At 45.3% G+C, this 26,823-nt stretch overlaps 1 protein-coding gene across 3 annotated transcripts in view; it reads right to left on the bottom strand.

Moving 5' to 3' along the window:
* Nucleotides 1-4,285: 4,285 nt before the first annotated feature.
* Lrrc66 (leucine rich repeat containing 66) overlaps nucleotides 4,286-26,823 on the bottom strand; it is a 28,746-nt gene continuing 6,208 nt past the window's right edge. For all 3 annotated transcript variants that reach the window (XM_055629259.1, XM_055629260.1, XM_055629258.1), the window contains exons 3-5: nucleotides 13,597-13,766; nucleotides 8,411-8,600; nucleotides 4,286-6,921 (exon numbers count right to left, since the gene is read on the bottom strand). In XM_055629259.1, coding sequence (XP_055485234.1) covers nucleotides 5,150-6,921; nucleotides 8,411-8,600; nucleotides 13,597-13,766 — 2,132 coding nt within the window. In that variant the 3' untranslated portion in view covers nucleotides 4,286-5,149. The remainder of the gene's footprint in view (nucleotides 6,922-8,410; nucleotides 8,601-13,596; nucleotides 13,767-26,823) is intronic.

Raw genomic sequence — 26,823 nt, 5'->3', positions numbered from 1 at the left:
TTTGGAGGAGTGGGCTTTCCATTTACACGTGAGGGTCTGCTGCTTTGCACTTATTAACCGTTTTGTGTTTCTAGCAGCCATTCCTGGGCCTCCTGGTTACTCCCATGACTTTGTCCTGCCCCTGTGTGGTTGCTCAAACAAACAAACAAACAAACACTGCCCATAATCAGCAGCATGGAGCCCCAGACCTCACACCTGGTCCTTTCTAGAGGTTGAGGAGAAAAATGCTGTCAGTCAGATCCCAAAAGATTCCTGGGGGGTGACAGAAAAGGACACGTGATTTACGACACCCACCCACCTTCAAAAAGAGTTAGATAGTTAGATTGCAATGCTTCATGTTTGGGGCTTCCGCCCAGCGCCAAGACATTGATTTAATGGTTTTGGAAACAGAGAGAGGTGAATTATACCAACGATTTTTCTTTAAAGCTTTTCTTGGACTAAGCCATGACAGTATGTGACTGTAAGGTCGAGGCAAATTTGTTTTTCTGCCGTAGAAATGCAAAAGGGCACTTTGAATAAAATCAGGATGTTTAAATCATCTGTGGAATAGCAGAACTACAGACACAATCTTAGAGAAAATAAACAGAGGGGAAGCCGAGAGAAAGGGCTCCACCCAACCCAGGCAGCGATTTGGGAGTTTCAAAATCTGGAATTGTAGGCTTCTAGTCTCGGTATCAGGCAGTTTCAGCCAAGCTGACAGCAGGCACACTGAGAGGGGGCTAAATGTGTTTTCACAAAAGACGAGGGGCTTGCTGAGAAATTGAGCTGCTGAGCTGTGGTGCCCGTGCTGTTCCTGTCACACTCTGAGGGCTTCCTTTGGAAGCCTGAAAGAAAACGAGAGAACGAATGAAAGGAGCCCAAGCCCCATATACAGCTTTCTACGTGGTCATGGAATGGAAGGTGGGTTTTCACCTTATGAATAACTGTAGTCTACGAGATCATTGTCCTCCTCATCGACTCCATATTGAAGCTGAATTCTCCCCAACTGTTGTGAGGCAGGAGAGGAGCACCCAGAGTGAGGTCAACATTAGCATATTAAAGAAACAGTTGGCACAGACTGGAGGCTCTTTGCCACCACGGCCAACACGGAACAAATAGAGCATGAACAGAAAAGGCCCATGCTGTGTGAATGACTCCAAAGCCCAGGCTATAAAAACTGCCAGCAGTTTGTACAGTGTTTGCTGTTGAACCTCTAAACTTCCTCCCAGCTCTGGCCCCTTTCTGATCTTGGACGTGCATTGTTTCTCCATAAACAGCCCCTGCTTCTGCTGCTCCCCATGGGGCTCTGTCCAGGTTCTGGTTCTGGGACGAAAGAATTTGGAAACCCCAGTGAACATTCCCTGGATCCAGGATCCACCAACAGTTGGAAATTGGCTAATAGGAAAGTCTGGTGGGTTCTAACTAAGCCACATTAAACCTCGTTGCTTCCGCCAGGCATGAATGGTACAATGGTGGCCCAAGTTGGGGATGAAATGGCCATTTCTACCTGGATGGGGTGAGAAGAAGAAGGCTGATGGAGAGTTGTCTGGAAGAGTAGGTAGATAGATGTCAGGGGTTGGAAACACCAGACAAACAACAGAAAAGTAGGCTGCAGGCTTGGTGTGGCTGGCTGGCTCGGTTCTGGTTGTCGGAAGCAGGGAAGATGCAATAATAAGCCAGCCGCATGAGAAGCGGGGCCGATCACAGAATTCCCTGGTCTGTGCTACAGAGATTACTCTTTCACTATTTATTCAGTAAACACATATATTAAGAGCCTGCTAAATGTGACGTCTCAGGGAGACAGATATGTTGGGGCTTTTTGCTCTCATGGAGCTTTTAGTATAAACCGGGCAGGCAGACATTAAGCTGATGATCATATAATTAATTGTACACACAGTAAGTGCCTTCTATTTGAAAATTAATGATGTATTAAAGAGATTTGTAATGGAGAAATCTAATGTAGTCTAGGGCTCAGGAGTTCTCCAAGGAGGTAACAAGAAAGCTGATTACTGTGTAGGTACCAGGCAGCTTAAACAGTCTCATTTGGAGGGTTTGGAAAGAGGATTTGGGCAGATGTGACATGGGTGTGGTCTGGAAACTGAGTCAAGTGAGGTTTTATAGAAACAGGCAGGTGGGAACTCGGCAACCGATGCTGTCTGCACTGCAGCAAGGGGTGCAAGATGGAAGGTAGGTGACTGAGTTTATGTTTTGAGGGCAAAGGGATGGTGGGATTTTAGGCAAAGCTTTACTTCTGGGTGTGTCGTGTGTCCAGTGGCTGTCTTTGGAAGAGGCTAGCAATTGACTCAGTAGACCTACTGAAGACCACCGCCCTCCCAGGGGTAGACAGCGTCATCATGCACACCAAGGGACCAAGAAGAACAGCAAGGAAGAAGGAAGGAAGGAGTTGCTCTCACTTCCTGGTGGAACTTCCTTTTGCCTTTGTGATGAGGAGAAACTTGACAGGCAAGGCAGGGACTCCAAAATCAATCTGCTCTGTCCTGGCCAGGAGTCAGCAATGCTCTTGGTTCTATGGCTGTTTTGTCCCGGCTGGAAATGACAGAAATGTCAGTAATGTTTTGGCCAGGAGGCACTGCTTTGGTTCACGTCCTAGGTTATTTATGCACCTAATCTTTCTTCTATTGCGTAGAAACCTAATGAACACAGCTATCTGGAAGCTATTCATAAAGATGTACTCCACTGGTCCTTAAAGACTTGAGCCGGAATCCCAGCCCAGTCACCAGGATGGAGAAGCACATGGATAGCCTGTGGTTGGGCTGGCTAGGCTGACCAGCCCATCTCTCTCTATTTCTCAGCCCAGACATTTCAAAGACTTACTTACTTCTTTAGTAAAAAGTCTTATTAAGCCCCTACATGTAGCCCTCTCCTCAGACCTCTTCTATTGTCTATACTTGCTTTCTCTATATAATAAAGGTCCTTGTTGAACTTGCTCTTCACTGTGAAATTCATTGTTCCAGTTTGTAACACAAGGAACCTGGAATATCACTGATTTGGTAAAGGTTTTGGTGACAGTGACCCTGACCACTGAGTTAGGCCCACTTAAGACTAGAAGGTTGCCATCATCCTTAGGAACCACCATTTTCCCACTTCATTTGGACATCAGTGACCCTGGTTCTTAAGGCTGTGAACGCAGACAGATTCACAGTATCAGGCCTACCTGCTCTTAACTTTCATTGTTTGGATGGGGCTGTAACAGTGCCTTACACGGGCACCAGCTTGGAAAGTACAGCTCAAGGAACTCCTGTGTCCCAGCATCATGTTTGCCAGTTTCCCACAGTGAACCTTTCCTTGTATATCTCTAGGCACGCTGCTGGTTCTACTTCCTTGGAGACTCTTGGCTAATGCGAAATGTGTAGGCAGTTTGTGTAGTGTTGTGACAGATCTGGTGGGAGTGACAAAGAGAGGGCTAAAATTGTGGCAGAATGGACAGGGACCGTGGAATAGACTTGAAAGATATTTAGGGTCTGAACCGTTTGTCTGAATTCATGACAGCTAAGTGAAATGTGGGAATCATGGAGAGAAATGGCCAAAGAATAAACTAGGTATCTGGATGGAGGCCTTGTGTGAATGGTGAGATGAGGACACGGAGGACCAGATTTGGTGGGTGGCGGCGATTAGGGGAGAGAATAAGCTTGCCTGTGGCTATATTTACCTTGAAATTGGATAGGCCCCTGGATGTGAGCATTAAACCTTGAAAAGATTTCCGAGCTAGAGTTACAGAAATAGGAAATGCTAGCAGAGAGGTGGTGGTGGCTGAAGCCCAGACACCTTAGAATTCTCACATAGGAGTGTGAGTGAGAAGACTGGAAAAGCCAGGCCGGAGCCTTTTCAAGAGTGATTGAGGACTAGCAGTGACACCATGGGGTGGCCTAGGAGACGCTTAGTGCCCCTCCCCCAAACTCCATGACTTTCCATCTTCTATGCAAAGCTGAATGCAATACAAATTGTCTAGCCCAGATCCAGGCCGCATACCAACCGTCTGCACACAGCTGGCCAGGAACTCACACTGCACTTGTGTTTTCAAAGCACAGGACGGTGGTTCTCAACCCGTGGGTCGTGACCCATGGTGGGGGGGTTTGAATGACTTTTCACAGGGGTCAGATATTAGTGCCCTGCAGATCAGATATCTGCATTATGATTCATAACAGTAGCAAAATTACAGTTATGAAGTAACAATGAGATGATTTTATGGTTGGCAGGGTCGCCACGCCACGAGGCATGGTTAGGAAGGCTGAGAGCCACTGGGTTAGAGGCTCTCCAGATGAAGGAAATGAAAGAGAAGACTAAAGACTGTAAAATGGGTTTAATGGACTGACACCAGGATACTGTTGACTAACAGGTGGACTTTGGAGCTCATAATTGTGAAGAAAAGCGATGGTGTTTAGGCTCCAGGATGACTGTGCAGATTTGGGTAACTGCAGTTGAGGATGTGACCCTGGAATCCGAGTGGGAGGCTGGGTCCTGTCATGTAGATGTCTGACATCTGTCTTGCGCTGATTGTTGGAGCAGTAGGGCCCACATTTGCCAGAACATTCTATTGCCCACCCCGCAGAAGTTGTTTCAGTCTCATGCTAAGAGACCAAAGGATTCAAAATCAGTGGCTGTTATTTTAAAGTTTAAAGCACAAGGCTGAACTAAGGTCAGCCCAGTGGAGATACGTCCAGACACCTGGGAAAAGAAACCAGCTTAATGCAATCTTTCCTCGCCCACTAGTTATACAGTTGCTAGGAAACCGACCCATATGACCAGGCCAGAACTGTCTGTTGTCTTGGCGCCTAAAGTGGACCAATCATTGCGGTTTTGCCCTATAAAAACTTTGTTCCCCTAGACCGAGGGGCCGCATTCTTCTCCTGTTTCCACAGGAAGTTTGCATCCTGTGTTCGAAGGCGTATACAATTAAAAAAAAAAAAAAAACTCATGTATTTACAGCAGAGTCTATTCCTGGTCTTTTGGGGGTTGTGAACTGGGCACAGCACTGCCTGTTTCCTGCCTCTGTCTCCCAAGTACTGGGATGCCAGTATGTGCCACTGTGCCCAGTTTATATTATTTATGTAGTGCTGTGGATTGAAGCCAGGGCTTTATGTATGGCGAGCAAATGCTCTACCAACAGAGCTCTGTCCCCCAGCTATGGGAGGTTGCCATTTACCAGAGTTTACTTTTCATTGGTGGAGTGCTCCTCAGAATCTGAGGAATCACCATCACAGTATGATGGTGATGGCAAACTTTCCACATTTGGTAATTCCAGGTCTCTAAGGGAGTAGTGCCAGTTTGCTGACTCAGACTGGGTCCCCATGTCACTGTCATGTCCAAATGTGCCTTGGGTCTCAGGCTGTGACAGCTTATGGCCTGAGGATTGGATCCAGGTTGATATATTCTCAGGGCCAATGGAGTTAGAGCCACTTTCCAGGTGTGTCTCACACAAACAAGAGTCTGGACCAGAAATGAGAGGGTTTCCAAACTGAGCTTCCCCAGTTTCACATTTCTCTAGAGTCCTCTGTAAGGCGACGTCCTCAGCACTTTCTGCTGCTGTCACATTGTCCTTGTATTCTTCCAAAGTCCTGCTGGGGAGGGTCTGACTGGACCCACCATTCTCAACAGATGCCTGTTCTTCCGTCAAGCCCCTCATGTCCTCAGAACCCTCGGAACTGAGGGTAAACAAAGAGCCCTCATCTGAGTCAGACTCATAGTTGGCCTCCAAATCATAATGAGGGTCAAAAGGAGCGTCTCCCTGCACAGGCTCTTCTAGAACAGGAGCGACACGAAGGCCAGCGCCCCATCGCGGCATAAGGGAGCGCAGGTCTATATCTCCTGAGTCATCGTATAGGACCTTACTGTAGACATTGGAAAGCCTTTCCTCAGCATCGGCTTCCTGGAGGCACGGCTGCTGTCTGGCCAGCTCCCTAATGGAACTGCTTGCCTGCCTTTCCTCAGAAGATTCCATCTGTGAGCCCATGGCTCCCAGAGGTTCAGGGCACCCCCTTTCCTTACTGTTCCCAGCCCCTTGAGTGTTGGAGAAGGAAGCTACAGCGTCTCTTGACCGTGACGGTTGCAGTTCACCCCACCCATTGTCGATGGAGCTGGGGAAAGCTCTCAGAGGGCCAGCAATGGAAGATCCATCCATCACATCGTCAAGGGACGAATACTCCTGGGCCACCGTGTCATAATGTGATTCTTTGAGAACGTCGTCGCGATCCTGCCCGGCTGACCTCGGCTGGTGAGTATCAGTATTTGGAAGTCCATGGAGTGCAGTGTGGACGGCATGGCCATTTGGGAACACGCTGCCATCTCCACTTCTCAGCCGAGGGTTGTTCTCGCATGGCACTGGGCTCTGCTGACTACTGAGGGCCACTCTGCTGCTTCCCAGCATCCTTTGCAACACAGCACCATGTGGGACTGGCTCTGTCAGCCAGGAAGGGTTCTGGTTCTCGTAAAGATTTAGGTGGTGGGAAGCTTGGCGCAGCTCTGTCCCTTGGTGCTGGACATGTTGGGCAGCTTCGATGTCATCATAGAAGCCCTCGTTGGAATAGGCATTATCTGAGCCAGGCCTTTTCTTCAGACCTCCTTGTGACCATAATCTGTCAATATAGGGCCTAGCAAAAACCCCCAGGAAGAAAGCCACCACAAACGTGATGAACACTGACAGGCAGACAGCCAGGACAAGGTTCGGGGGATTGCCGTCCTCTCTGTCAGTGACATGTTCGTCCTGGGAGTCTCTGAGTTCTACGGAGGGCTGTGGCCGTATCTCCTCGAGCTCACCATAGCCAACCCGTGCCTCCTTTCCCAGGGTAGAGCGGTGCGTGTGCGTCCCTTCCTGGGGCCTCTCTGCTGTGCTCTGGATGAGGCTTTTCAAGTCACTCGTGCGAGGAAGGTGTGTGTCCCTAGAGATTCTGATCCGAGGAGTCTCCAGATAAGGTTTCTCCATCCCTGCAAGAGGGAGATGGAAAAACACACTGACTAGAGCTTGGAATAAGATGCCAGGCTTTCAGAACTTCTGTGAGCCCTCCTCAATCTTCATCTAGCTATATTTTCAAGCAAATAATCAGGTGAAAAGTAATGTTATTCATTCATTCATTCATTCATTCACTCACTTATTCATTCATTCCTATTCAATACCCATAGGGTGTATATGGAATACATCTTCATAAGACTGTTAGACATAGGTCTGCTACTCACAGGCCCAGAGGTTATATTTTTGAGGCCTCCTGTCTGCTTGGTACCCATGGGAGAAAAAAGCCAGATGAGAAGGTTAACACCTGTCTTCTCCTTCCTCTACACTCTTTAACTATTTCAAACTTGCTAGAACATTCTATTAACCCTCTATTACGTCTGCTTCTGCCTTACTTGTTGTAGGCTTATATTAGATTATATGATTAGATTATATTATTCTCCAGTTTTGGAAAACGGCAAAACACCCAGCCTTCTCTTCTGCGCTATATGCTCAGAGTGCCAGTCCTGTCTGATGACTTCTCTATTCTTCATGACTATGTCTTCTAGACTGGGTAGCCATGGCCATGACTCTGCTTTCAGGGCAGACCCAAAAAGGTCAGAGCCCAGGTCCTTTGTCCTAAACATTGTTCTCAGGATAGCAGGGGATAAACGCTTCTCAGTTTGTCTCCCTTGGTGGTATAATCTGCTTGTGGGAGAGGGGTAAGGATCAAATCAGATGAAACTTTACTTTGAAAATCTGTGTGCATGTATTCTACATGGAAGTCACGCTGTAGAGGTTAGGAAGCATTTGGAATAATGTTTCGGATTCTACAGCCCTTTCTTTAATAGATCATCAAGAACTGGGATGAACGTGTGGTACATTGGGAGCTTCCAGGCAAAATTCTTTTCTAGCTAAAGAGCTGTTTCGTGTGTATGTCTCTTTGACCATGTGAAGAAAACTGTCAGGAGCTAAGGAAAACAGTAGAGTGTCAGTTATGGTCCTGTGACTCAGCCCAGTGCTGGCTGAGGTGGTGAGATTTTTGAAAGAAAATGGCCTCCGTAGGCTCATAGGGAGTGGCGCATCTAGGAGGTGTGGCCTTGGTGGAGGTAGTGTATTACTGGGGAAAGGCTTTAAGGTCTCAGGCGCTCAAGCCAGGCCCAGTGTGGAATTCTCTTCCTGTTGCCTGCGGATCCAGATGTGGAACTCTCAGCTCCTCCGGCACCTGTCTGCCTGCACTCCATCATGTTTCCTACCGTGATGACAATGGACTAAACTTCTGAAACTGTAAGCCAGCCCCAGTGAAAGGTTTTCCCCTGTAAGAACTGCTGTGGTCATTTGTGTCTCTTCAGAGCAATAGAACAACAACTAGGACAGGTGGATACCAATAGCCTTGCTTTTCAAGAGACTGCTACTTTTAAGTGTCCTTTTATAGCATTTTACAGGTCAAATGTAACCATTTCAGAGAGAGAGAGAGAGTCCACTCACCCACAGACATATTGCAGATGGCATTCCACTTTTCCCTCCAGGACACAGAGGTGATGTTTTGGAAGCTGGCATTGTTCTCACCACATAGTGACTGGTTATCAGGCAAGTCAAGTTTCAGGTGGGGCAATTCTAGAACAATGGCCACAATTGGTACAGGGGTGGTCAGCGCATTGCTTCTGAGGTCTACCACCTGCTTGAAAAGAAACAAATGTAGGTTGGTCTGTTCACAAAGACAATAAGTTTAAAAAATATATTTTATGACTGCATATATATGTAACTCCATATGTCTGTACATACATACACATATGTATATATACATATATACACATATATACGTATATATACACATATGCATATATGTGTGTATATGTATATATGTATATCTGTACACATACATGGCGTTACACAGAGATACTTCTAACTCTATAAAAGCAATACAAATTCAGGTCTGGCAGAAAAGTCAGTGAACACTGGGCTTGAATCCCTGCTCTGTCCACAGAGCCTCTGTGTCTTGGCAATTGTTTGCTTTCTGTGAGCCCAGAGTTGCTACATGGGTTAGATGCTTATAAAAAGCTTTCCAGACATTTCATCTTCTTTGTTTCTTATGAGTTATAACCTATGACAAAAACCCAGACTCACATGCTATTATCATTCAGACTTGGAGCCAGGTCAAGGATTTCTCAAGACATGGTCATCTTGGAAATAGCAAAGGATGGTGAATGACGAGGCCACGGAACCCAGGAGAATTGCGGTTGTGTTAACTCAGATAGTAGCATACTTTTTTTTTCTTGTGCCTTTCTGGCTGGCTGTTGAGCATCTGCAAGATGACTCATTCTGCAGAGTTAGAAATGCATGGAGAACCAGGGGCCAGAAATGATCCAGTGGCACAAGTGGCAGGCCAGACACGGCAGTGCTCGAGACAGCAGGGAAAGTCACGGTGGGTGTGGCCGTGGCGACCGCTGCACTGGTATGCTGTGTATATAGCACCTCACTCTCCCAACAACTCCCACAGTTCCCCTTTCACGGAGGAAGAAGTTCGGCTAAGCCGCACAGTGTATCCCACACAGGCCAGGCATAGGGGTCGGTATCAGAACAGGCACGCAGTACAGAACGGAGAGCGTAAATCTGCTGTGGTGGCACACAGCTGTCATCCCAGCACTTCCGAGTGAGAGGCAGGAGGATCGAAAGATAAAGGTTAGATAAAATGCCAAATTTGAGACCATTCTGAGCTGCATAAGACTGTCTCAAACAACAACAACGAATGGAAATGCTGAATAATTAAATTTCAAACTTGCAGTGATTTCTGACCTTGGAGTTATGTATCTTCACTTCAAAGCACTCCCTCTCCGAGCTATCACATTGGTGTGAAGGAGGTATTTAGAGACTCTTGCTTGGCCTGTTGTTACTCAGGGTCAAAAGCTTCTCCCTTGGGTGCCTTGTCTCAGCATCACACCAAGTTATCATGTTTTCTGAGTAGACTTGTGTGTGTGTGTGTAGTTTTCTGAGACACAGTTTCTCTCTGTAGCCTTTGCTGTCCTGGATCCACTCTGTGGACCAGGCTGACCGCAGACTCACAGAGCTCCACCTGCCTCTGACTGCCCTTCATGCGGGGGATCACAGGAGTGTGGCACCACGCCCGGCTGCATCTTAGCATTTTTAAATTCCAAAGCACGGAACGGAAAGCCAGTCTGGAGGAAAGAAAATGAATGAAATGATTCAGGAAGAATAATGTCTAAGAAAAGAAGAAAACAGAATTGTAACTTAGCGAAAGAAATTCCCATCCTGCAGCGTTTGAAAGGGACGTATATTCCAGGAAGCCTGGGAGACAGGCAATGTATTGCAGCACAAATCACCACGTCTAAGAAGAACGAGGTAAGATTAAGGAAAGAAAAGCTAATTTGAAATGTCAGTGAAGCTTATTTCGTCCACTTTAGGTACACTGATGGATTTATGTTTTAAAAATCTATTCGGCTTCTGGGAAGGTGCCGCCACGGGAAGATAGACACAACGGTGCAAATGTGAAATTCGTCTTCTGGAGGGAGAAAGGCAACCACTGTGGTATTCAGCTTTCTGGAACCAAACATCTTCATCGTGGTCCACAGCCAGAGATTGGAGTTATTGCCAACCACACAGAAGGGAGACGCCGGAGCAGGGGACTGGATGAATATTCCCACTTCTGGTGAGTTGAGGCTTACGGCTGTATTCCAAACATGCTCAGAGCTCATTTATAGCTTGCCTATGCTATTTTTTTTTTTTATCCTTAAGCCTCAAAGACTCACAAGGTACAATAAAAGGCACAAGAGAGGAACACACGGGACAAATTCCACATACAGAAGAATCCACCACCCACAGCCCAGTACACACTAGTTAAGGCAAGGATCTTGCCATTGAAATGGGGAGCACAGCCAAGTGAAGTGGGCTCTTTTGCTCTAATAACTGCCATGGCAGACAGACTCCAGAGTGGTCCCCCTTGACGCTACCTTCTGGCATGCAGGCCCTTAAGCAATCTCTTCTCTCCAGTATAGATGCAATATGCGGTTTGGTTTCCAGCCAGCTGACTCCAGCGGCAGCAATGGGATGCCGCCTTCATAGCGGCATTCCATAAAACACAGGGCAGAGATTGCCAGCGAGACCACTGCCTCCAAAGCAAGATGCTATATCATGGAGAGACTGGAGAAGGGCAGAAGCCTGAGGGCAGACAGCTTTGGTAAGAGCTGAACCCTCAGTCCAACTGCCCACTAAGGAAGTTTTGCCCACCTTGCTTAGGTGACCATTCTCCCTTTAGTGTGGCTTTCAGGTGACACTCTGACCACGATGCCAGGGCAGTCTCTCGAGTGACCATGAGGAGGAGGCCTCTCAGCTAAGCCATGTCTGCATCCCTGCCCCACAGACATTGTGAGGTGATGGATGTGTGTGGTTTTAAGCTACAGAGCTGTGGCAGTCATGATTGACAACTAACACAGCTACTCAGGAGCCTCACCCAGTATCCACCCCTTTGTTTCAACCCTGCCAGCACCACCGTAGTGAGGAAATTTGCAGCCACGTTGAAGGCTTGTGAACCGAGAGACTAAGCAAAACCTCTTCCAGGAAGTGCCAGTCAACCAAAGCTGGAAGGGTACATAGCCCTGGTTCTTTCTGGTAAAGGGGAAGAGCAAGTTGGGGGCAGAGGAGACCGGAGTGCAAACAGGCAGGACAGTAACTTGCAAGGGGACAGCAATGCACCAAGGGAGAGCAGCTTGAACTGGGGCTGGAGAGGCATGCGGGGTTCAGGCTTTGGCTGTGAAAACCTTGAACGAGTTCTAAGCAAGAGGAGGGGCACAGGCAGACTTGTATACTAGAGGAGAGCTTGTGTCGCCCCAGGTTGTGTTCTGTGTGCTGTGCACACAGTTAAGCTTGTCATTCTCATAAGGCACCGTTACACAAATGGGGGCCTAAGAGCCGGAGATATGGTAGCTTGCCCGTGATGAGGCTGAAATTGGTGGAGTCTAGTGGGCTGGATTCCAGGCGGTGAGAGCCCCACCTCATCACTGCTTCCCCAGTCTCCACTCCACCAGGGTTCCCGTAGCCGTTAAGGTTGGAAATGAGAGGCAGAGGCTCATCTTTAATTACACTTTATGCGATGCTGGGGAAGTGCCTGCTGTCCTTGTCCAGGCTGCCTAACATGATAGCCACTGGCCACCTATGGCCACTGAGCGTTAAAATACAGAGATAAAAAACAATAGAGCTTGAAGGCTTTGTTTGAAAAAAAAAAATGGAATGTAAACTATTGCCATAATAATTTTATGTTACTTATACATGTAAAAGATACTATAATGGGTTAAATAATGTACAGTATTAAAGGGAAACTCTTCCCCTTTTAAAAAAGGATTCGTGTTTTATTATTTTTAACTATGTGTAAGTATGTGCACATGCGTGCGGTGCACACAGAGTCTCTGACCCCTGAGCTAGAGCTACAGCTGGTTGTGAGTCACCTGACATGGGTGCTGGGAACTGAACTCCTGTCCGCTGGAGGAGTGGTGCATGCTTTTCATCTTTAAAGTCTGGCCACTGGAGCATTTGAAACTGCACGTGTGCCCCACCTGTTTGTAGCGAGCAGCAGTGACCTAGAAGAGGATGGGCGTGTGTGCTGGAGGTTATGGAGATGGGGGCTGAGGAGTCTCTCAGAGTCACTGGTGGCCCCTCAGCCGTGTCTGAGCTGAGGGCCACTGACAGGTGCCATCGCACCGTCCCCATTGAGGAGAAGAGTGCTTACCAGAATGGGACTGCAGGGTTCCGCAACTCCAGCCCCATCAGGGAGACACCTTGCAAGGCTCACAGCTCTGGGATGTGACGTAGTTGCCCCACTGGGGGTGGCAGTGGTGTTTAGAATAGCATGTGGCCTGTGGTGAGTGGCCACATGTGTGCCCTATCATCACTGTTGTTTTTACTGCCCATGTAGGCTTTGGACATGAAAACTGCAGGGTCCTGGCCAGCAGCAGCCCACTTGGTGATGACGTCTTAGCGTTGGCCACAGTGGCTCAGAAAGACCCCCCAGTGCTCCAGTTTGTGCAAGAGTCCTGGCGCCTCTGACTGAACTTGCAGCCTAGGTAGGTGGCTATTTGTTTGTTTGTTTGTTTGTTTACAACAGTGTCTCATTCTGTAACCCTGGATGGCCTGGAACTCCTTACCAGGCTTGAAACCAGGCTGGTTTCAAACTCTTGAATAACATATTTACTTTCCTGCCAGCTGGAAAATAGAGACTTGGGGTTGAATTAATTTGATTTGGATAGATAATATGCCATTTTTTCCTTCCTTCCTTTCTTTTTTATACAGGGTCTCTAGCATGCCAGCTGGCCTTGAACCTGATATGTAGCTGAAGATGGCCTTGAACTTAATGACCCCCCCCCCCCCAGAACAGAGCTCAATGCTAGGGATGGAACCTAGTGTGTGCATTATTTTGGCAGGCACTCTATCAACGTAGCCATATCCAGCCTAATATGTGAATTCCTGCTGCTGAGAATTCTCATTGAGTTTATGTCCATTGTTGTAGTCTTTAATTTTTGAGCAATAGACTTCAGTTGTTTTAGGAGGTCTTAAATGGACTATTTGCACACAGCCTGTACCCCTGCACACAGAGGAAATAGCCTTCTAATCTAGTTGGCCACGAGCCTGTATATTAAAGACAGTTGTAAGAAAGATTTTAGAACCTGTAATTTTTTGAGCCCTTTGAAGGCATCTGGGTGGATCGTGCGTATCTTGTTTTTCTTTAAATAGATGGTCTTCAGCTGCAGGCAGCCATGGAAATCAGACAGCCCGACGTGAACTATCCCGTTGAATGACAGATCCAGACTCTGCAATGACTTCAGCTTCCACAGTCCTGTGAAAAGGAAAAGCAGATTAAAACCTAAACTGGTGCTATTTGCTGCTGCGTAGTGTGTGGCGGAAAACCGGCGATATTAATGGCTCTCGAGTGGGAAGCTGTCAGAGTGTATTAACACTATGAAAACACATGAGTGGTCTTAAGAGAGACTAGGCCCAGTCAGCATGTGAACTTATTGAACAGGAAGGGGAAAAATAAAGTCAAAGAAGTGTAGGATGTGACCACAAGGTTCTTGTGATACATGTATAAACGTGGGTAGGTGTGTATTTAGAGTGGGCAGAAATACGGTGAGTCAACATTTAACAGTCATTGCAGTTTGGTATGGGATGGCTGAGGAAGGGGAAGAGGAACATGAAGAAAGCTTTCTTTCAACTTTATGTACACTGGTTCTTTGCAAATGAGCACCGCTACTTCTGTGACACATTCACTTGTTAATTTCTGTATCTGCTGTGTGTTTCTATGTGTACGGCACAGTGCCTGTGTGGAGGGCAAAGGTGTTGTTCTGTCCTTCCTCCATAGGCCCCCAGGATTTGAACACAGATCATCAGGCATGGCTGCCGCCACCTCTTTTTTTTTTTTCTTTAACCTGCTCAACTGTCTCACTAGTCTAGTGTGTGTCCTTTATTTAAATTAAAGAATCGATTAAAAAAATCTAACCATGATTAAGGGAGGTGACGAACAGATGTTTGTTAATTTGATTAACTGTGACTAAAACTGAATGATATCCCTATGATAGCACAGGAAAAAGTCATCGTTTATTATTATATAAACGAATTCTTCCGATTATGACGTTTTACTATTCAGTTTTTACAGCTTTTTTTTTTAAATAAAATGACAATCTAATGTGTTCAGTCTACGTGGTCCTGTATTGTATAAGAATATTTTTGTGTCAGTTTATAGTGATGTTTCCAGCCCCTCCCCCACCCCACTTGTCCCCTTTGTTCTGTTGGACCATTCTGATTCTCCTTCCATGTCACACATACGCATTCATTTATTTTTAGCTATATCCAGTCTCATAACTGTTTGCTATTGGTATTATAACTATTTTTTAAGTACTGTTGGATTTTTTTTTTTTTAAGGTAAAGAGATGACAGGTAGAGTTTGCTTTCCAGCACAAGAATCAGATGGAATTTTAGCCTCTGCCTTTGTGTTTCTCTTTGTTCTGGGAAGTATGCAAAAGATCCTGTTGGCACTGAGAAGGTAGACGGAGAGCGAGGTGCCAGCCACAGCAGACTTGCGAACTTAATTCCCAGATGGGTCTCCCAGGGAGGTGCTTGCAAGTTCAAGTTTTCGTCAGCGCTGTTCTCCAACGTGGGACTGAGTCTTTAACTTCTCTGTAGCAGATCAGGTTGGTTCAGTTCCAGAAGGGTTTATTTCTTCCCTACTGTCTGCAAGGTACTGGCGGCAGGACTGATTATAAGGAGAGAGGGTAGCGTAGCTGAAATGGGTACAGCACCTAGATGGTCATATGTTCACTTGAGTCGCAGAGATCAATCAAAAGAGCTTTAAAGCAATGAGTCAGTCAAAAGACGACGATGGAGACGCTTGGTGAGGATGACAAATCCTCACCCTGGAAGCCTAGTAGGGTGAAATGATGAGACACGCAGACAAGAAACATTACTTTAGACTAACTGGATCACCATGCATACAAGCCCTCTCTACAACTGGCTATTGGTCTGTCCTCTAGACTATCAAATGATCAAATCTTTTCTGAGCAGAACGATGTGAGCCTTTGTGATGCTTGGGATATAGTGTTTGGCCTACACAGAGATCCAAAATCACCGAGCCAACGTTAAGGAGTCAATACAGAAATCTGCATCTCTGGCTTCTCTGGAAAGATTAGAAGTTCCAGCTGGTGTAAGACATTTGGCTGGAGCTGAATGAAGGCTGCCTGCTTTAGGAAACTATATTTAAAAAGCATGAGGGAGGGCCAAAGCTGATATTCATTTAGCAGACATGTGTGTTGAAATACTTGATGTTACTTTGTAAAGGTCTGTGCCTAGAGTCCCTGTATGCTGCCCTACTGTCCTGGCACTCCCATACCTCCTCCCAACTCTGTTCAATTCTTCCCTCCCCTCTTTCTCTGCTCCATCACTAGTGCCAGGAGCCATCCAAATGGGGGTTTGGGAGGAAGGCCAGTTGGACCTCTAGAGTTGAACACAACCTCTATAAAGAAAAGGCATTTCTTTGTGCGGAGGATATCCTTCCTGTTTAAATGTGCAAGCATAGGGGACTAGGAGGGGACATATAAGACAGCGATGGGAAAAGCGCTACAGGGCTTCTGATGTTTTCTTATGAATTCTTGCTTCCTAAAATATCCTAATGTTTAACTGAATTGACTAAGTTTTGAGGAGCTCAGTAGAGGGAGACCACACACTAGCTTTGAAAGGCAGGGAAACAACTATCTGAAGCTCCTGTTTAATTGTGTACTCTTTTTTCTTTTTCTCTTTTGGTTTTTTAAGCCAGGGTTTCTCTGTGTAGCCTTGGCTATCCTGGAACTCACTCTGTAGGAGAGGCTGGCCCGGAACTCAGAGATCTGCTGGCCTCTGCCTCCTGAGTGTTGGGACTAAAGGCGTGCACCACCACCACCCAGCTAATCATGCACGCTTTATGCTCTAAGCACTTCACAGATCTTTCGTATTTAGTGATCACAAAGTCCTGGGGTTCTTGCCATTCATACACAAAACACCAAGGCAAGAACGTTTCCAATGACAGAGAGGAAGGAGCTGGATCAAAGCCCAGATCTCTTAGCCATCCATTACTATTAGCCATTCACTGTGACTGTGCCTCAAAACTAAACACAACCACAAAATAGACATGAGCAGCAGCTACCAAAAGAACTGTAAACAGTGTAGAAAGGGGGAGAAGCAGGCAGGATTCTCCTAAGAACTCCCTGGGTGTCTTAGTCACTGGTCTGTTACTGTGAAGAGACACCATGACCAAGGCAGCTCTTATAAAAGAAAGCATTTAATTGGAGGCTTGTTTATAGTTTCAGAGCTTTAGTCCTGTATTATCATGGCAGGGAGCATAGTAGCCTGCAAGCGGCATAGGGCTGGAGAACTAGCTGAGAGTTCTACATCCAGATCTGCTTGGAGAGAAAGAGAGGCAGGGTCTGGCTTGAGCTTCTAAAGCCTCCCGGTGACATATTTCCAACAGGGCTGCACTTTCTAATCCTTCATATAGTGTCACTCCCTGGAGACCAGGCAGTCAAATATATGAGACTATGGGGCCCATTCTTACTCAACCCCCCACAGTCTACTCCCCAGTCTCTATAGGATTAGAGCCACATCACAGTGCAAAACTACATTCAGCTTCAGAATCCCCATAGTCTGTCACAGTCTCAATAGTGTTTACAATTCCAGAGTTCAAAGTCTCTTCAAGACTCATGGCAGTCTCTTAACTGTAAGCCCTATAAAATCAAAATGAAAAAGCAGATCACATACTTCCAACATACTATGGCACAGGATATATATTACCATTCCAAAAGAGAGAAAAAGGAGCATAGTGAGGAAATAATGGACCAGAGCAAGACCTAAAACCAGCCTGAAAAAACTGCAAATTTTCATCTCCATGTCTGATGTCAAAAGGCTCTTCAGATCTCCATCTCCTTTCATCTTTGTCGACTGTAACACACTTCTCTTTGGCTGATTCTACTCCCTGTTAGCAGATCTCCTTGGAAGGTATCCCACGGCTCTGACATCACCAACATCTTGAGGTCTGTGATAAAATTAAGGCTTTGTTTTCACAGCCTCACATAATGTCTTCTCTGGGCCTCCACACAGGGACATCCCCGGCACACAGGAACTTTTACTTAGCCACAGAGGGAGATTCAACAACCCTTTTCTTATATCCTTGGCTCTTAAAGCCAGAACCATGTGGTCAAAGCCAACAAGTTCTGCTGCTTGATGGGGATGGAACTTAGCCCCTTGTTCCATTACATCTGCAGCTGCTTTCTGTTGTAGATGGTTTTCTTCACTGCCCAAGCTTTTTAAAAATTCCTTGTCACATGTTGGAAGCTTAGCTGGGTGGAGTCTTGCCCTGAGCTCACCACTCTCTTTGTTCCATTTAGCATCAGGCTTTTCTTTAAACTTTGTGTCGCCTTGAGCACTGGATTTAGCTCTATCACATTTCCTGTGGTGCGCTCTCTTTCTCTCTGTCTTCTCACACTGTACATTTTGCACTTCTCCTTGTTCCATATGCTCCTATTCAGTGTAGATCTGCGTACGAGTGACCATCAGTGACTGTGTGACACAGTTAATGCTAGGCTGCCTTGAAATCTTTTCTGCCAATGCTGTTAATTCAAAATGCTGCAGTTTAGCCTAAGGCAGATTTCTAGGACAAGGGCAAAAAGCAGTCACATATTTGCCAAAATGTCACAAGAATGGTCTCCAGGCCACTTATTAACATTCTTCCCCTCTGAAACTTCTTAAGCTGGGCCCCCACAGTTCTAGTTTCCCTCAGCACTGTCTTCCATGCTTCTACCGGGATTGGCAACTAAGCCCCATTTAAAGGGTCCAACTGCTTTCCTAGTCCAAAGTCCCAGAGTCCTCCATGGTCCCCTAACACATCACGGTCAGGCGTGTCACAGCAATACCTCAGTCCCTGGTACCAGCGTCTGTCTTATTTTATTATTTTATATGTATGAATTTTTTTGCCTGTATGTATATACATCCTGTGCATTCCTGATGCCTGTGAAGTCAGAAGAAGGTGTTGGGCCCCTGGGACTGGACTTACAGATGGTTATAAGCTGCCATGTGGGTGCTGGTAATTGAGCTTGGGTCCTCTGTGAGAGCAATAAGTGCTCTTAACCTATGAGCCTTAACTCAAGTCCTGGGTGGATCATTTAATATATGCAATTTGATCAAGCTTTTTTTTTTTTATATTAGATTGTCACTTTAGCTAGATTCTTACTGATTGCTTGTCTCCTAGATTTATGGACAAGGGATGTTGAACTGTCATTGTTTTTCAAGAATTCTTATGTTCCATCGTTGAGTTCACTTATGTCTAGGATTATTACAGGTTATTATTATTATTTAAGAATTAGCCTTCTGAACCAGAAAAACATCAGGTTGAGTGAGGTGACCCAGAGCAGAAAGACATACATGGTATGTATGTATGTATATTCACTTACAAGTGGATATTAGTCATAAAATATAGGATAGATATACTAAAATCTATAGTCCTAAAGAAGCTAAACAACAAGGAGGACCCTACGCAAGATGCTTAATAAGGATTAAGAAGAGAAAACAGGACAGGCATCGGAAGTAGGAGAAGGCAGGAAACAGGACAGGAGCCTATCACAGAGGGCCTCTGAAAGACTCTACCCAGCAGGGTATCAAAGCAGATTCTGAGACTCACAGCCAAACTTTGGGCAGAGTGTAAGGAATCTTATGAAAGAAGAGGGAGATAGAAAGACCTGGAGGGGACAGGAGATCCACAACGAGAGCAACAGAACCAAAAACCTGGGCTCAGGGGGTCCCGCAGAGACTGATGAATCAACCAAGAACCATGCATGGAAAGGACCTAGATCCCCTGCTCAGATGTAGCCGACAGGCAGCTCAGTCTCCATGTGGGTTCCCTAGTAAGGGGAGCAGGGGAGCAGGGGCTGACATGGACTCAGTGGCTGGCTCTTTGATCACCTGCCCCTAACTAGGCCACAGAAAAAGAGTATCCAGACAGTCCTGATGAGACCTGATAGGCTAGGGTCAGATAGTAGAGGAGGAGGACCTCCCCTGTCAGTGGACTAGGGAAGGGATATAGGGGTAAAGAGGGAGGAAGGGTAGGACCAGGAAGAGATGAGGGAGGGAGCAACAGCCAGAATACAAAGTAAATAAATTGTAATAACTAATAATAATAAAGAAAAAAGAATTAGCCTTATCACTATGTAGCACTCTTCTTTATCCTGATAATTTTTCTTGTTCTGAAGTTTTTGTCTGGAATTAATATAACTTCTCTGGGCTGGGAGGTTGCTCAGTGGATAAACTGTTTGCTGTGAAAGCACAAAGACCTGGGTTCAGATCTTCAGCACTCTCATAAAAGCACAGCATAATAGTGAGTGTCCGTAACCCCATTGCTGAGGAGGCCGAGACGGGGGCACGGGTGGCCGCAGGAGCTCACGGGCCTGCCATTCTTGCCAAAATGGTGAGCTCTAGGTTAAGTGAGAGACCCTGACTCAAGAAATAAGGTGGAGGGCTGGAGAGATGGCTCAGTGGGCAACGTGTTTATCATACAAGCATTGAAAACCAGCCTTTGGCCCTCATATAAAAGAAGCCAGACAGGTGGTGGTAGGTCACCTAGCACCAAAGTCCCAGAGTCCTCCATGGTCCTCTAACACAGCACGGTCAGGCGTGTCACAGCAATACCTCAGTCCCTGGTGCCAGCGGCTGTCTTATTTTATATGTTTGAAATTTTCGCCTGTATGTATGTATATATATCCTGTGCATTCCTGATGCCTGTGAAGGCAGAAGAAGGTGTTGGGCCCCTGGGACTGGACTTACAGATGGTTATAAGCTGCCATCACTTAGCAACTTGGAGGCAGAGACAGAATCTCTGGAGCAGGCTGGCTAACTATATTAACGAAAATAGCAAGCTGCAGGTTCAGTGAGTAGGCCTGCCTAAATGTAAGGTGGAAATCATTCAAGAAAATCACCTGTCGTATTTAGCAGTAACTGTCCACTTGACACATCCTAGAAAGGTTTTAACTGATTAATAATGTATCAGTGTTGGTATAATGTTCTTGTGGAATGTATACAATTTACCCTTGTTCATTCAAATGCTGATTTCTCTACCCCACTATCTGGTTTCAATCCAGACATTGCCTTGTGATGCTTATTCTAAGCATCACCTGTCTCATGTTTGTGTAAACATGCCACCATTTTGTTCTCTGTATTTTCAATAAAAAAACAACCAATGCTGAGCAATGGAGAGAATTGGGTGGGACATCCAGGTCCAGAGGGGAGGAGAAGGAAGCGAGTAGGAGGGTCGGAGAGCAGGGATTGGCAGGAGAGGACTTAGAGTCATGAGCGATAAACTGAATCTAAGATAGAACTAAAAGCAAGTATAATGGGTGAAATCTGAATGGGAGAAAGCTATGCGGGCTTGGAGTAACTATTACCCAGCATTGTGCTCTAGGTTAATTAAATAAATCCTAGTCTCTATGTGGTGATTTGGGTATACAGCTGGTTTAGGAATAACCGCTGCTTAACTAAAAGATAAATCAATAATAAATACTGATAACCCACAGCATGTCGGGTTGGTGGTGGACAGGTCTATGAAGGATCATCTTGATTGATATAGGACGGTCCAGCCCATTCTGGGCAGCACCATATTCTGGCCAGGTGATTTTGGGATGTGTAAGAAAGCTAGAGAAGTATGAGCCTTCAAGCGAGCCAGCAAGCAGCATTCCTCCATGGTTCCTTCATTCAAATTTCTGTCTCAAGTTCCTACCCAGACTTCCTTCAATGATGGAACGTGACTTGGAAGTCAAATAAACCCGTTTTACCAGGTTACTTTTGGTCAGACTATTTTACCAAAGCAACAACAACAAAATTAGAACAATCGTGTTAAACTTTGGTCTTTACCTGCATACTCATACATGTGCATATGGACTCATGCATGTGTGTGCTCACACATAATATGAGCATGCATTCACATACATGCATGCATACCACATGCATATGCAAATAACACATTAAGATGAAAAGCAATAGAGGAAAATACCTGGAGTCAACATATGCATCACACACACACACACACACACACACGCTTTTCTTTTAGTTACTGTTTACCTAGTAGCTTATCTCTCTCCATCCAACTTCACTGCAGCATTTAACCCCTCTCCCATAATAGCCTATCAATCAAAAGGGAAATGATGGACTTATACTCAGCAATAAAAAAGTTGCAGAGGTTTAATATATATAACATTGTAAGTAAACATCAAAATGAAATAAAGATGCTGGACTAAAACAAAAAAAGTACATATAGATGCTCCCTGGTGTACAAATACTTTTACATTTCAACAAATCTTTCATTGACTGAAAATATATGTCAAAAATGCCTTTCATATAACTTACCAAATATCCTAGCTTAATAATGCTATACACAGAGTCATTGGCTGTTTATTCTCATGACCAAGAGTGCCTGGCAGCGACTCTGCCACTGTCCAGTATCATGCAGAACTATGTATCAAAGGCCCCAGGGGACCGAGAACAAACTGCAAAGTACAGTTTCTACTGAATGTGCATTGTTTCGTCACCATTGTAAAACTGAAGAGTCATTGACATTGAACCACCATAAGTCAAGGACCATCTATGTTATATGATCCAATTCATATGAATGTACAGAAAGCTCAAGTGAGCTTACAATACCAGGAGAGAAGCCAGTGTTGCCGGGGTTGAGGGGATGCTGAGATGAATGGGAAAGATGAGTACACAAAAGTATGAAGAAACACCAGCGGTGATGGCTACATCATATCTCGGATATTGGTGATGGCTTGCTTCACGGGATCTGAGTACAGGTCCAAGATTGCTGAGAACAGGGAAGAGCAGGAGCCTCTAAAGACCCGCACAAATGTGAACATGGCAGCATTCCAGTTGACAAATGCTGTCATACAGACTCTAAACATTTGCAGACAATCAGAGTAACTTTTATTCTACTGTATGTGAAATCAGAGAAGTGACAATGAAGAAAAAGAATGGGGTGGGCACCACAGTAAGAGTTGCAGGTTGCTCCAACAGCACCAAAGGGAACTAACAGTGCTGAGGGACTTTCTATGACATCACTGTGTATTCTGGCCTTTACACGGTGTCTATGAGCTTTGCTGATCCTGTATACTCATTATTCTTGGAGATAGGACTTTCTTAATGTTAAGTGAGTTGTTTAAGGGAAACAGAGTAATGTAAGACATTTTATCAACTTCCCTCAAGCCAACACAAGATTTTCCAAGAAGGGTAAACTTTTTTTCTATATATGGAACTTAGTAGCATGAACTTCTTCCAACTTTAGACGACTAAAATTTTGTTTTACCAGGGTCCTGGTATGATCTTTACAAATGACCATGACTACTTAAGGTCTCCCAAGATGGAGTTAGGGGATTTGAGTGGCCCATTGATGTTTCCAGGCTACACTTCTAAATGGGGGAAATGTGTTTTTTATTTGAGCCACTGATGATGGGTAGCCAAGCAGACCTAAGTTGTGCTGTTCTGGTTGGCCCTGGGGTATCCCACAGCGTTAAACTCTATGTTTCAAAAGAGGAGAATCCAGTGCTGAAAGGAAAATTCTGCAGTGACTTCGTGGAAATAGAATTAACTATGGAACTTCATTCTCAGGCTCACACAGGCTATGAAGGGAATTTAATTATCCAATATTTTAAAGGTCAGAGCCAGTCTTATTATTTCCCAGAAATTATCATATTGGGGTCAGTAAGTAAAAAGGGCAGAGATAGTCCACCCAGCCACCACCTTAGTAAACACTGTCTTTGAACTATGAACTTCTGTATGCCTTCCCAACGGTGATCATCAGATAACATAGCACAAGGTCATTCTGGAGTTATGGCTTCAAGTTCTGAGTATTAAGAATTGGAGTAGTAGCTGGGAACAGTGGTGAATGCCTATAATCCCAGCACTCAGTGAGGCAGATGCAGATGGTTTTCTGTAAGTTTGAGGCCAGCCTGGTCTACAGAGTGAATCCAGGACAGCCAAGGCTGCACAGAGAAACCCTGTCTTGAACCCCTTCTCTCCCCCCCAAAAAATGGTCCAGGGTGAGACATTTTATTCAAAATGCTATCCCTTATTGGGATCAAGGCGTGTGACTTAAAGTCTTGGCTCTTAAGTTAATGTCATCTATTTTATTTCAATTCATTTTCTAAAATGAATTGATTTTGAGAACAGTGGTTATTTGTATTTCTATAATCCAACGGCAATCCCTGTAGGTAAAAGAATTAAAAAAAAAAAACTTTGTTTAATAAGACACTGGATTTTCTTTCTTTCTCAATTCTGTTCATTTCGAATGTCAGGTACCATATGACCTCGTCTCTAACGCATCCCTCTGGTTTCTGAAACTTGGTGGGTTCATGTGAGGGTACCAGTCTGACTTGTCTACCTGAGCAGAAGCACAGCAAGGCGTTTGTCCCAGGACATTTCCAGGTTCTCTGTGAAATACTGAACTACCGCCTGATGAAGGACTTAGAGGTGATCCCATTGCTTTAGACGTCTAAAGTACTGATCGCTGTGGCCTGGGTATGTGTCCCCAAGATGACATGTGTTACAAGGCTTAGTCCCCAGTTTGGAGCAGTGAGACCCTGAAGAGATGGTGCCCACCAGGAGGTCTGAGGCCACTGGGAATGCCCTGACAGGGACTGTTGGACTGGGAATTCTTGCTCTCTCACTGCCCGATACCATGAGGTTAGATGTGTCTTCTATCACATGCTCCTGTCATGACGTACAGCTCAAAACAGGCCCCAGAGCAAGAGACAACTGCCACAGACTGAAACTATGACAGAATGCTTTCCTCTTTTTAAGCTGTTCATCTCAGGTACTATGTCGCAGTTTTATATATATATATACACACACACATATATATGTATATATGCATGTATATATATGTATGTATATATGTATGTACACATATATACATGTATATATGTATGTATGTATATTCTGATTTAAAGCTACTAATATTCCAAAGTTATGGGTGGGAGGCGGAGCTGTCATTAAGGTGAGATTCACATCCTGCTTCTTGTTTGTCTTGACCAGCACCCAACAAGGGCATTTCCTCAACACAAAGCTTATTGGCGACGTCACCGCTGACTCAACACATGAGATTTCCTGACAGTGGATTTGTCAATGTGACATTTCACTTTTATAAAAATAGGCTTCTTCGGGCGTCATATGAACGGCCAGTGTTTAAAGACACAGTCGTGAGTTGTGAAGCTGGGTGTGCTGAATGGCTAGCTGCCTTCTGGGGTGTTTCTAGTTTATTATTGTTCCAGAGGAGTGAAGCAGGTCTAAGTAGACACGCACGACTCTGCTCATGATTTATGCTGGGTTATGGATCCCATCCATGGCAATAACCATTTAACATTTTAAAAGACAGCTTGAGATTTAGAGGGAAGCAAATTAATCATTTGTTTCTAAGTATACTGTTGTTCTCAATGTGGTCCAAGAGAGCAATGAAAACTAATATTTGCAAATCACTCCCAGGCTTCCAGACTACCTTTACGTCTTTGAATTGCCACCACGTACCTTGCCTGACTTACTGCAATGCAGTGACACGAGGGATCTTTTCCCATTGAAGCCTCACAATTGGAATAAAGCACATGGAGTCTTTGATTTAGGATGGAGTGAGTTACTTTGTTTTTTTCTTCACAGTGGTATGAAACAGTGCTCACACAACAACTGGCTCACACCTACCCAACATTTTATCAGAAAACGGACTTTGTGTTCCATGGTTTTCTTCTAGCTGCCAGCTAATGTGTTCTGAGAATGTCTGTGTGGGGGTGGGCTGAGCCTAGCAGATCAGGTGCTGGGTTTAGTTTCTCTTCTGTTGTGATAAAATATCTTCGGATAAAATGAGTTTGGCTCGCAGTTCCATTGTGGCTGGGAAGGCGTGGTACAGGAGCAGGCAGCTGGCAGATTTCATTGAATCCAAGCTTAGAAACAGAGAGAGGACGGCAAGGGGGCCAGCATCTGCCCCCAGTGCCGTGCATCCTCCAGTAAGATGTTTTCTTCTTCTAAAGTTCCTGGAACTTCCCCAAGCAGTGACATCAGCTAAGGGCTGATGTGTTCAAATGCATGAGCCTTTGCCAGGGAATCATTTAATACTGAAACTCCAGCAGGCGTATTTAAATGCACTTCTGACTTATGGTATGTGACCTGTGATGGGTTTATGGGTATAGGTCAGGGAGCGCCTGCATCACCTAGACAGTATCCTTAGACAGACTTGAGCAGAAGAGTCAAAGAGGGAAGGACAGGTCAGAAGTTGGGGCATGTCCCAGGCAGCAACTCTCACCAACTCCTTCCTTCCCAAAAGGAGTTCAAGGTTGTGTCCTCAGCCATAGCTAGAATCACAGAATGGCAAGGGAGTATTGTAGGGCATCCAAACTGGGGCAAACTTTAAATGTATGTTGACTGTAAACAGTGAGCTCAGATCACACACACGACAACACCACAAACTGGACAAAATGACTGCGATATCAAATCAGATCTACACGTTACCTGAACTTTCGCTGTCCACTCCCTTCCTCTTTGGATGGCATCATTTGCCAGAGTTCTAACAGAATTCCAGATGCAGGCCTGGCTCATTTTGTTTTCTGTGGTTTCCTCTGCAACGTTACCATTTCCCTCCTTACATTCTCGAAGGCAGAAGTTTAACCTCAGAAAGAAGCCTGTCTCCATTTTGGGCCTTTGGCCCTGGAGTGAAATTACACTGGAATCAGCCCTCTGGAGAACACATCTGTCCTCAGGGGGGAGAGTCAGATTTCTCCTCACTTCTTTGAAGACCCACAGAGGGACCCAAACTGAAGGACTGGGAAGAGATATTCTGAGTAGCAGAGGGTGAGGGCCGAGTACACACACCCTGCTGCTCTGACACTCCAGCTGGGGAACAAGGAGAACGGGGAGAAGGAGGGCTAGTATAAGAACGTTGTATGCACCGCATGCAAACACCCTTCTTGGGGCTCAGAGTCAGAAACTCCGCTGGTCCAGAAAACTGAAGGTGGGCCCCGCTGCAGCAAGGAATTCGGATTTTTGGTTTCATAGTAGGAAGTCTTACATACAGAATATATAATGTAGGGATACTCCTGATCTACATTTTGGGGACAACTAAAAAGGCAAAATGTGTTCCAAGAAGAAAAAAAAATTATAACTACAGTAACATACTTAATTTAAATTATGTTATATATTTAAAATATCTGTATCCATTATTTCTCAGTGCTTTCCCATATTAAAAAATATATATAACAAAAGAGATAGCTTAGCCAGGCGTGGTGGCACTCATGTTTAATCCCAGCACTTGGGAGGCAGAGGCAGACAGATCTTTGAGAGTAGCCCAGTTTACA

Source organism: Psammomys obesus, unplaced genomic scaffold (genome assembly GCF_907164565.1).
Source record: "Psammomys obesus unplaced genomic scaffold, mPsaObe1.curated_primary_1811, whole genome shotgun sequence".
Taxonomy (NCBI): Eukaryota; Metazoa; Chordata; class Mammalia; order Rodentia; family Muridae; genus Psammomys; species Psammomys obesus.
The sequence above is the reverse complement of the archived record's forward strand: the minus strand, read 5'-3'. Positions and strand labels throughout refer to the sequence as shown.